At 45.3% G+C, this 12,178-nt stretch overlaps 1 protein-coding gene across 1 annotated transcript; it reads right to left on the reverse strand.

The window, feature by feature from the left end:
- Positions 1-2,119: 2,119 nt before the first annotated feature.
- LOC126292024 (cuticle protein 16.5-like) lies at positions 2,120-11,380 on the reverse strand. The gene is made up of 3 exons (XM_049985820.1): positions 11,273-11,380; positions 4,616-5,309; positions 2,120-2,377 (listed from the first exon to the last, which is right to left on the reverse strand). Exons 1-2 carry the CDS (start codon positions 11,282-11,284, stop codon positions 4,656-4,658), a joined length of 666 nt encoding a protein of 221 aa, XP_049841777.1. The 5' UTR covers positions 11,285-11,380; the 3' UTR covers positions 2,120-2,377; positions 4,616-4,655.
- Positions 11,381-12,178: the final 798 nt, after the last annotated feature.

Consider the following 12,178-nt stretch of genomic DNA (forward strand, 5'->3'; position numbering starts at 1 on the left):
TGTTTAAGAAGGGTAGTAGGAGTAATCCATCTAACTACAGACGTATATCATCGACGTCGGTTTGCAGTAGGGTTTTGGAGCATATACTGTATTCAAACATTATGAATCACCTCGAAGGGAACGATCTACTGATACGTAATCAGCATGGTTTCAGAAAACATCGTTCTTGTTCAACGCAGCTAGCTCTTTATTCGCACGAAGTAATGGCCGCCATCGACAGGGGGTCTCAAGTTGATTCCGTATTTCTAGATTTCCGGAAAGCTTTTAACTCCGTTTCTCACAAGCGACTTCTAATCAAGCTGCGGGCCTATGCGGGTATCGTCTCAGTTTAGCGACTGGATTCGTGATTTCCTGCCAGGAAGGTCACAGTTCGTAGTTATAGACAGCAAATCATCGAGTAAAACTGAAGTGGTATCAGGTGTTCCCCATGGAAGCGTCCTGGGACCTCTGCTGTTCCTGATCTATATAAATTACTTGGATGACAATCTGAGCAGTTCTCTTAGGTTGTTCGCAGATGATGCTGTAATTTACCGTCTAGTAAGGTCATCCAAAGACCAGTATTTCAAAGCGATTTAGAAGAGATTACTGTATGGTGTGGCAGGTGGCAGTTGACGCTAAATAACGAAAAGTGTGAGGTGATCTATATGAGTTCCAAAAGAAATCCATTGGAATTCGATTACTCGATAAATAGTTCAATTCTCAAGGCGTCAATTCAACTAAGTAACTGGGTGTTAAAATTACGAACAACGTCAGTTGGAAAGACCACATAGATAATATTGTGGGGAGGGTGAGCCAAAGGTTGCGTTTCATTGGCAGGACACTTAGAAGATACAACAAGTCCACTAAAGAGACAGCTTACACTACACTCGTTCGTCCTCTGTTAGAATAATGCTGCGCGGTGTGGGATCCTTACCAGTTGGGATTGACGGAGGACATCGAAAGGATGCAAAAAAGGGCACCTCGTTTTGTATTACCAGGTAATAGGGGAGAGAGTGTGGCAGATATGACATGCGAGTTGCGATGGAAGTCATTAAAGCAAAGACGTTTTTCGTCGCGGCGAGATCTATTTACGAAATTTCAGTCACCAACTTTCTCTTCCGAATGCGAAAATATTTTGTTAAGCTCAGCCTACATAGGTAGGAATAAAATAAGAGAAATCAGAGCTCGAACAGAAAGGTTTAGATGTTCGTTTTTCCCGCGCGCTGTTCGGGAGTGGAATGGTAGAGAGATAGTATGATTATGGTTCGATGAACCCTCTACCAAGCACTTCAATGTGAATTGCAGAGTAATCACGTAGATGTAGTGGTAGATGTAGATGGAATAAATGTGGTAAATTGCTTAAATTTTGTTATTATGCTAAAAAAATTCCTTTTTTGTGATAAAACCTGACGTGATAGAAAAAAATGAATTGCAGTTTTGAAATTGTCGCTAAAAAGTACATTAAAGTCACTTATCAAATTTCAAACAACTTTAAAAAAAAACTTTTTTGCAGACCTGTGTAATCTCTCCTTTGTCAAAGTCAATCTCAATGGATTTCCCGATTTGCAGCCCATATCTTTGCTGCGGTAATCCCCCGTCCGTGTCTGCTCCGTTTACATACTTTTGTTACTCCCTATGTTTCCACAGCGCCATCAGGGGGCATCCAATGTCGCAGTAGGCAGTGGTTGTAATATTTGGGCTTATCACTGTATACTCACTGTAAACAGCAATTATATTCAAGCCTTGGTCTCCCTCTACCATTTTCATCAGCCACACTTCCATTACTAGACTGTCTATATCCAGGCTGTGTTGCATCAAATTGTCACTCTATTTCTTCTTTCTGTCAGTTTAAACTACGAAACCCAAATCTCACCAATACGATTCAGTTTCTCTTGAATGGATGTTTGAAATATATCAATCGTTGTATTATAAGAAATATTGTCGCATCAGTAAAGTCCCTTTCCAGACTAAGTAGAACTCTGTTCGATACTTTTACGTTAGAGTGGACAACTTATAACTGATTAAAATTTTTTTGATACAACCATCGCTTTATATGAGTATCTGATGTCAGTTGCTGTGTGCAGTTTATTTGCTGTGTACTATTGGTGGATGATTAAGGGGAAAAGAAAACAAAACGGAGTATATATATATTTATATAGTTTATTTCTAGAAAACAGATCCCGTCGAAGGTAGCAAGACCACCGACGTTGTTTGAAGAAGCGTGCACAACAGTGAGTGACTGTTATTCATTGGGCGCAGCGATGGAATCAATAAATTAGTTGATGGAAGAGAGTCGTTGACGACGACTGGTGAGAAGTGAAGGAAGAGTTTGGTGGAGAGTTCACTCCGTGGCGGCAGCGTCGAGGCTCCATCCTGTTTGCCAACAGCACTGCGGACTCTGCGGACAAAGCAAAAGGGGATCGTCAGGTTTAACTTCGGAAGGTCTTACGATGCTCTTTGCGTTGAGAGAAGATTACCAGCTCGTTATCACTTAGGCTTATATTATGCAATGTACTCCATTTATATGCTAACTGAATTGGAACTGTTCCCTCTCCTGTGAATTACTGAAGGTAGTTAGAGTTTTCTAGTGTGTATAGTTACCCTTCGAAACTTGCCCAATATCAGTGATACGCACAAGTAGTGAAACATATCTGGTAAAAAGCATCAAGAAGGCAACATGGAGTTCTCACTTAGTACGGAAAGTGTGTGTTTGGCAATATTAGTATCGTTATGTGAAACAAGTATGATACTGAACAGCAGAGTGTGTCGGATCAAGAGAGAAGGGCTCGAGTGTCAAAAGGTGAAGAATGTTGGTTAACAACTTTTTTTTCCCTTCCACTTGAGTATATGTGAAAGAAACGTGGCCATTCCTAACTGAATATGTTTTACTTATAGATTAAAACATAAAACTACACAATTCGAACCACTTAACTGCCAAAATACGAGATGGGGGGGGGGGGGGGGGGGAGGGGGGTGAGATCCTTTGATAACCAGGACTAAGAAATAGTCTGCATATTCTATGAGAGAGCGTTTGTAAATGCAGATAAAATTTATCAAAACTTTCTATTTGTGTCTCAGTAAATTTTTAACTCAAAAAAGGTAAAGGTGTCACTAACTCGAATTCTGAACACCATAAGTTCTTTACTGAGCGTGTTCCAATTGTAGGTAGTCGGCCTTGGGGTCTTCCGATGTTTGAACTAATGCAATGTGTCCCATCCCCTTATTCAGTTATTCTGAGAATACTTTCTGGCTACAGTAGCTCGTCTGTTTTAAAAATGCTAATATATACCATGTGGAAATACAACGTATTTGATCTCGACAGAAATTGAGCTAGTACTGAGGCTCGACAAACAAAACAAGATAAAATCTCAAAATAAGATAATGTCTCAAAATAAGTGAAGTAAAAACCGCAGTAATGACACTGATTCGGTAACTGGTGACCGCCCCCTACAGAATGTGTACAACTCTGCGTAACTTGGAGGTGTAAATTCTTACGACAATGTAGCCTTGAAAGAAGTTGTCGCCGGCCGCGGTGGTCTCGCGGTTCTAGGCGCGCAGTCCGGAACCGTGCGACTGCTGCGGTCGCAGGTTCGAATCCTGCCTCGGGCATGGATGTGTGTGATGTCCTTAGGTTAGTTAGGTTTAAGTAGTTCTAAGTTCTAGGGGACTGATGACCACAGCAGTTGAGTCCCATAGTGCTCAGAGCCATTTGAACCATTTGAAAGAAGTTGTCCAGTAGGGTACAGAAGAGCTCTTTCATCTACGAGAATGTTAAATCGCTTTTATGAGGTCCCAAGGTCCCGGAAGAAGCAAACCCAGTGATTTTCAAAGGTAGCCCCAGCCTCGAAAAAGTGAATCATCACGACGAAAGGTGTCCGTAGACCAAGTTCTTCAGGTCTACAGTCCCAACAAAATTGGATCAATTGAGAAGTGAAGAGATGAGGGTGAGATAACTGTTCTGAAGACAGCACTAGTAGAACGAGGAAAAACATTTATACAGTACAGGTTTGGGCTCATGGTAAGGATGGTACCCGTGAGGACAGCTGGATTAAATGTGGAGAGAGAAGTTGGAAACATTCAGTGGGCAGGAAGATCAAGAATACTTTGGTTGGACGGTATAAAGAAAGCTTGTGCTGATGGAAGGAATAGTGGACGATGAAACTAGAAATAGGACTACAGGTATTGCATATTGTGTTCTTCACGTCCATGACACACAAAAAAGTGGACCAGAGGAGAAGCAGTGAGTGAGATGGCTCGTTTTAACATAGCATACGTCAAATTGGAACCACCAAGAAAGACTCAAGTAAAGCAGGAAAGTGAAATGAAGGGGATCGGCTGATAACAAGAACTAGAACACTCTGTATTGACGTCATATAGATGGACATGTTGAGAACTGGACGACGGTAGCAACTATAGGAGATTACTTCATAGGAAGATGTGGAGGAGTTTGTAATTAGCACTTGGGAAAGTGCAACTGCAGGTGATGGTGACGTACATATTTGATGAAACTGTTACCTCGTTAGTGGAAAGTGATAACATACAGTATCTGGTAGCATTATAACTTGCAAATGGTAATGTAATTCGTGGGTCTCAGACTAAATGATTTCTCCACGTATTGTCCGGTTTTTGAACTCACCTGAACTGTGAAGTGGCACATCCTGTTCTTGGTGGGGCATTTAGTGGTAAGCCAGACCGTGTCCGTAGCCGTAGGCGGCGTAGGAGAGGGCGGGGGCGGCGGCCACCTTAGCGATGGCGGGGGCGGCGTACGCAGCGTAAGCGGGGGCGGCGTAGCTCACGGCGGGGGCGGCGGCGTAGGCCACAGCGGGGGCGGCGACCTTAGCCACGGCGGGGGCGGCGTAGGCGGCGTAGGCGGGGGCGGCGTAGGCCACGGCGGGGGCGGCGACCTTAGCGACGGCAGGGGCGGCGTAGGCGGCGTAGGCGGGAGCGGCGTAGCTCACGGCGGGGGCGGCGTAGCTGACGGCGGGGGCGGCGTAGGACACCCTGGCGACGGGAGCGGCAACCCTGGCGACAGCGGGGGCGGCGGCGTAGGCCACGGCGGGGGCGGCGACCTTAGCGACGGCGGGGGCGGCGTATGCGGCGTAGGCGGGGGCAGCGTAGCTCACGGCGGGGGCGGCGTAGCTCACAGCGGGGGCGGCGTAGCCGATACCGTGGGCGGCGTAGCCGATGGCGGGGGCGGCGCCGTAGCCCAGACCCAGGAGACCGCGCTTCTCCTGCTTCTTCTCCTCGGCGACGGCCTCGGGGGCGGCCTCCTTCTTCTCAGCGGCCTCTTCGGCGTAGGCGACTACGGCGAGGGCGAGGAAGACAATAGCCTGTAAGCAAGAAGGCGTCTCTTAGCTACAAGTATTCTGCTGCCCCTATGCAGTTGATCCTCTCTCTGAGACACGCACTCAAACAAACAGAGCACAAACTCGAATTAGCACCACGATTTACTGTCGATTGTTGATTCCATAAATGATATTAATAACAAAGAAAATGTCTTCCGTACCATAGACATAGTAATAAAACTTTGCAGGTAAACTGTATCAAGGCACTGCACAAGAAGTAAAGTGTGCTAGGCAGATGTGACACAAGTTGTAGGAGAAACGACTGCAATTCCTACGACGTGTACTTTGTGTAAGCACTCAAGTTTAGAATTTAGTGTCCCATCGTAAACGAGGCAATAAGAGTCGAAGCAAAAGCTCTCTTTGAGTACGGGGGAGGAAAGGAAGTCGACCGTGTCCTTTCAACAGAACCATTAGAGGATTTTTCTTGAGCGATTTAAAAAACAAAATTAGAAAAATCTGAGTATATATGTCCGGATTTGAACAGTCGCCCCCTCGAATGCGAGCCTGTGGTCTTAGCAGTGCAGCACTCACACTGGCGATTCTACACAATGGACGGTGCGGAAAGTGTTATCAGGTAGACAGAACATGTTAACCGATGAAATATTCTCGGGTTGTCAATCGAGTGTTGGTGTCATGTTATCCCAACGTTTCGACGAGCTTCTTGCTCGTCACCCTCAGGCGAGTTCTGAATAAAGTTTGCGTCAACACGACGCTTATGACTCGGTTGATGATCCTAGAAGATTTTATCAGTGAAATGCAACGAAATAGCTTGCATTCCAAACAGCGCTGGCAGTCTGGCATGAAGTGCGGTTCCTCATTGCACTTCTCTTAACATGTGATTCAAATAGACCATTCAATTCTCGCATCACGTCCCAACGTCGCAAAAATATAGGTGCTAAAAAGATGCAAGATATTTTAATAAATTTACATGTTTCCTGTTCAACTTTCTGTGATGAACTCTCTTACGAGAGACTGGAGCGTTTCAAACACACAATCGATCGTCATCTTCAGCCAAAAATGCATTGAGAATACATTTTAAGAACTCGTCCATTTTATCTAGGTTGTGATGAGCCTAGTCACATTGCAAAAAGTTTTTATGGTCCTACGTACAGAATGTATAATTCATGAAACGCTCTCCATTCTGGACCCCCTATTAAATAGTATTAATAGAACAGGGTGATGAGCTTTACATCTCGCGAAGTGATACTTACCGGGGAAAACCAGGAAACTCGGACTCAGACGGGTAAATACTAACAGACTTTCTTATCGCTCATAGTTTACGACTGTAACGGAAGAATGGGATATACCATAATGGCAAAACAAAAACCCTTCGCCACACAGCGATAGACGACTCGCGATATTTAAATTTAGGAATCGTAGATGAATACTTTATATCCTATTGTCCTATCTTAGGGACACCTGCATTTTTCTTCGTTTTGATATCTCCATACTGGAATCTCTTTATTACACATGGTATGGCGGTTCTGCTGTAATTTCGACCTGCAAGCCCAAAAAATTCGAATTACTGTAGGTACCGGATCGCTTGTAGGAGTGACTGTGACTGTCATTTCTCATAATGTTTCGTGTAGGTCGCAGATGATCCTTTTGGCCACAGTTTACAATTCGCCATAGTTTCCCTTTATTTGGCCGTGTAGGAACTAATATAAGGGCACAGATTTATTGGAAGAATATGTAGGGGATGTTATTACGCTCGAGAAAGATGCGACTAGTAATCGGAAACTAACGCTGAGAAACCTGCAACCAAACATGTACATTTTATTTGGTACAACCAATACAGCAAACCGATAGAACGTTAGGTTCCTTTTTCGTCATAGTCTCCTTAACCGTTTAGGCACTTATCGCTTTGTAGGACGAATTTGAATGTGCCCTTCTGCTACAAATCCTGCCTTTGCATTTGGAGCAACGTTGTCGCAATGTGTTTCATCTCGCTAGGCTAAAGCCAGTCTCCAGCCTCCCAGGTGATCCCTTGTTGTCCCGATTCAGCTCCTGCACTCGACCTGTGTTCAAATCTGTTGACGTCATGCTAGATTGGCCACTCTCGATTTCTAATTACTCCACAACAGGCGAAATTAGAGGAACATGGGCCTTGTAACCTTAGTTTCTGATCACCGTTTGTAGCTCACTAAACCCTCGTTCGAACAATTATTGAGACTGTTTGTCGATATGGGATTCTTACCGTGAGGTTCTAATGGTCCAAATGGCTCTGAGCAGTATGGGACTAGACTTCTGAGGTCATCAGTCCCCTAGATCTTAGAACTACTTAAACCTAACTAACGTAAGGATATCACACAAATCCATACCCGAGGTAGGATTCGAACCTGCAACCATAGGGGTCGCGCGGTTCCAGACTGAAGCGCCTAGAACCGCTCGGCCGCCCCCGCCGGCTTACCGTGAGGAATAGACTGAAGAGGCAGACAGTATTCAAGAGCAGAGACGCTCTCTTCGTCGCTGGGTAGTTGGCTCAAAGTGTAATACAGGAAGCTTTCATGGTCGCTGACGTTGAAGCGTCCCAGTCTTTAGACGGGGAGCACCAGAAGGTCCTGAAGGACAACTCAGCAGAAGTGGCGAAACGTCGACTGTGTAAGGTGGTAACTGAAGAGGGACTTGATATAGCCTAACATCCTAGAAGATTTTACCTTCAAACACGGAAGATGTTACGAGAAACAGGATTACATTACAGTGATCATTCACCAAACACCTCCAATTTACTTGTGTAATGACCATAACCTACAACAAAATTCTGGCTCACATGGACACATATGATTGACTTTTATTCCCACATACGATCCGCGAGTAGAGTAGGAAAGGTTAAATACGAGACGGGTAAAGTACACTCCGCCATTCTCCGTCTTCGGAATAATCCCAACTCCTGTAGTAGAGGATCTGTAAAGGAGTTGCGATGGCTAGACCTGTTTGGGATCTACCATTCTTTTATTTATCTGTGAGGATTCTCAAGTGTCCTGCACATTAGTTCTCTCTGCCTTTTCCGCGTCACTGGACTGTATGGGTGTCACTAGTCCATCCGGACCCCGTCAGCCCCCGTCTGTTTCCCCCACATAAGCGTAGTGCACCATCCATAGGTACATGGGTCGAGTCTGCCGCGCTTTGCGCTAACTCGCCATCGGAATAGTGATGAGGCGTTACAGCCTATCGTGACGCGCCAATCCGCTGTGATCCAGGGTTCCACTGAAGCGTGCCTACGTGCTGGGCTTATGACGTATCACACGTATTGCTGGCGGTATCCCAACGCATGCTCGATCAGTAGCTACCTACCCGTAGCTGAAACATTCGTCTGAACTCTTCTAGCCTCTGTCCCAAGATGTCCAAATGTGACTAATGCCATAATGTGATCTCTGCTTTTCGGTTTAGGAGAGTAGGCGTGCAAACTGTTTCATTAAAGAATCGAACACGCATGTATATAAGATCTTCAGAAGTCTGAGTTAGCGATAAACATTTTACATAATGCATGTAAAACCTTTATGCTTAAAGACTAGAAGTCCCTTTATGTTGATTTAATTAGTTTAGGGTTATTCATCCACAGACTATTCAAAATTTCAAAACGAAATCTCACTGTTTATGATGTCATATCTCCCGAACTATATGTCGTACAGTTACATGATACTGCAGGCACATTCAGTGATATATCTGGATATTTTCTGCAAAATGTGTTTGATTGGATAAAGTAGTAATAAACCGAAACTTCATGCATAGTGCTGAATATACTACAGGGCTACACGAGTTGTGTACATGTTCTTTTAGAGTGAGACAATTGTGACTACAAAATGTGACTACGTAGGGATGTGCAATGAGCGAAAAGGTGATGTGCAGGATGAAAATAACCCTCTTCTACTACGACACATCAAACAGGATCTAAAGGAAAGAATTCTTAAAGCCCACGGATCAAACATGCAGACGATTTACGAATCTGATGATCTACTGAATCGCTGGGCCGGGTCTGATTTCTGCTTCTTCAACGCTCGAAGATTCGAACCCTCTGGTAGAAACTTCTTCAGAATTCCAACGGTACCCCTAGATGGCTGAACAGTTTTCCCTATGCAACAGCCAGCCAGGGACACCAGTGGAATCCAGTAGAAGATTAAAGAACAGGGTTCGAAATGTCGAGTGCTCAAAAAGTTCCGGGAGGAATATCAAGCGGCCCGACAACACAGCAGATGTGAATGACAACGGCCACGTAGGAGTGCAGAGTGATTTGCACACCTCTCCTACAAATTCTCTCGTATCTCAGCTACAAGTATGGGAGATGATGTGGTTGTAGCTTTCGCATCACGACGCTTCAGAAACATGGACATGTTGAAGGCTGGTTAACATTGAAAGAAATGGCCATGTCATGTTTCAAGAAGGAAACACGAAACTTCCTCAGAAGGATGGAGCTTCGAACTAAAATGCGGTGGTGAATGAAGGGATACAAGACTGACGAGATTTAGAGTGCAACATATGTAAAAAAAAAAAAAAAAAGTATCAGATATGTTACGTAAACTCATTTCTACTATACAAAGGCAGTATGAAAAGAAACGATACTTTATAATGCTATCTGATTATTGTTGGATTATGATGCCGGGCATGAAAGTCACGATTTTTGTTACTTTTTTTGTAAATTTCGCAAAGTGAATATTGCGTCGTTCAAAGTGCTTCTTATCATGTTCACACTTCCTACACTAGGCAGTTGACATTTACTATCCCATTGCAATGAGCCTCAGGTTTAGTTTTCATGGCTTACTTCTTACTCTAAATCAAGTATAGACTATACCGAAATGTACTCTCCTATTGGTGTATACCTTCACCTCAATGCGTACACAGTGAACGTGAAGCAAGTGCATCAGAGGTTGGAGCCACATATAGAGAAGTATCACCTGATAATGAGAATGATTCTAAAGTCCGAAATGTTTGTCTAGCGAAAGTAGATGTAACGTTATTGCACAATGAGCCTGTCCTGGATGAAACGTACGAGTTAGAAAACTCATATGAACAGCAACTTGTCTGCCTGAAGATAATAATTGGTCAGATGTTAGAAATGCTCCTGTTTAATTCAATAGTTGAACGCTGGCCGGAGAGGTGTTATAAAAGCAAGAAAAATATTATCTGGTGATGGCAGAGCACGTGTTCAAACTATTGGTGAGCCAGATACTTGAAACGCTCCGGTCCCAGCTAATAGCTGTCAGGTATTCAGAAAGCTATTCTAAGAGACAAGTAGAGCAGAGACTATAACCGTGCATAGAAAAGTATTGTTTGTTGCTAACTCAAGTTCCAGTGTTCAGATCTTTCATGTGGGTGAAACTGAAGCTACGTTACTACATGACTGTAGAAGACTGGATAAAATGTACGTGTCAATTAAAGTGCTTGTTTTGCTTGCCTGAAGATGGGCCGGCCGGCGTGGCCAAGCGGTTCTAGGCGCTAAGTCTGGCACCGCCTGACCCCTACGGTCCCAGGTTCGAATCCTGCCTCGGGCATGGATGTGTGCGATGTCCTTAGGTTATTAAGATTGAAGTAGTTCTAAATTCTAGGGGACTGATGACCTCAGATGTTAAGACCCATAGTGCTCAGAGCCATTTGAACCATTTTGAACCCGATGATGGAGAATGGCCATATGTATGAAACGATCTTGTACCGCGTAAGAGAGCTGTATGGAGAGCTACTCTAAGAGACCAATTGGCGTAGAGGTCGTACCAACGTATGAAATAGTATCAACCGACAATTTGAATAGAAAACAGTTGGAATCATCAGTCTGGTCAAAGTAAGTGCAACGTTATTGTATAATGCGAAAGGACTGCATGGAATGGACGAATAATACGGAGTATACGTTCAGAACATTATTCGCCTGGTGACGTCGATGGGTGAAATGTTCGAAACGCCGGATTAGTGATTTGCTGCCGGGAGAAGTATCGAAGAGCTTGTGAACGGTGACTTACCAGAACCTTCATGTTGGCGGGTAGGTTTGTTGCTGCAGAGCTGCGGACGGATGAAGCTGTGAAGACTTGTGTGTAGCTGAGGGTGGTCGCTGCGGGCTCTTATACTCGCGGAACGCGAGCAGAGTGGGGCGGCTGCCCTCGGGCCATCGCCTCTTACGGGACACTGTGTCGGGTGTGGCAAGGGGGGCCGCCGCTGGCGGGCAGGGGGGGCGGGGGGCGGGGGGCGGAGACGACGCCCACAGCTGCGCGGCGTTCCACTCTCACTCTCGGTCACACTGCGTCCGCCAGGCTGGCCTCGCCACGGTCAGTGCAACAGCTGCCTTCGCGAGGGCACCGCGCGGGCGCACGGGCAAATGTCTACTCTGAGGCCAGACACGTACGAGCGGCGAGCAGCCGCTAGCGGGCTTGTGTTCTTCTGTACAGCTTCTGGTGTGGATGGAAACCTTAGCGTAGTTCAGCTGCAGACGTTCGTTACTAATCTCGCGTCTTCCAAATGGTTCAAATGGCTCTGACTGCTGTGGTCATCAGTCCCCTAGAACTTAGAACTACTTAAACCTAACTAACCTAGGGAGATCACACACATCTATGCCCGAGGCAGGATTCGAACCTGCGACCGTAGCAGTCGCACGGTTCCGGACTGAAGCGCCTAGAACCGCGAGACCACCGCGGCCGGCTCGCGTCTTCCATCTGCACGTCGACGTTTCAGACCGTGAGTTGAGATTCATCTTCAGGAGCGCCAATATTCACTGTCAGAACACTACACTGTAGGCAACGTTTCATGCCTGCCCTACTGCTTTACAGTATATTTAGCCTTCTCGTTGGCTGCAAGTAAGGAGTGAATTAACTGCAAGGATGGAAACCTTAGGGTCGTTCAGCTACAGACGTTCGCGGCTTCCTTCCGCACGT

The sequence above is a fragment of the Schistocerca gregaria genome, chromosome 9 (genome assembly GCF_023897955.1).
Source record: "Schistocerca gregaria isolate iqSchGreg1 chromosome 9, iqSchGreg1.2, whole genome shotgun sequence".
Taxonomy (NCBI): domain Eukaryota; kingdom Metazoa; phylum Arthropoda; class Insecta; order Orthoptera; family Acrididae; genus Schistocerca; species Schistocerca gregaria.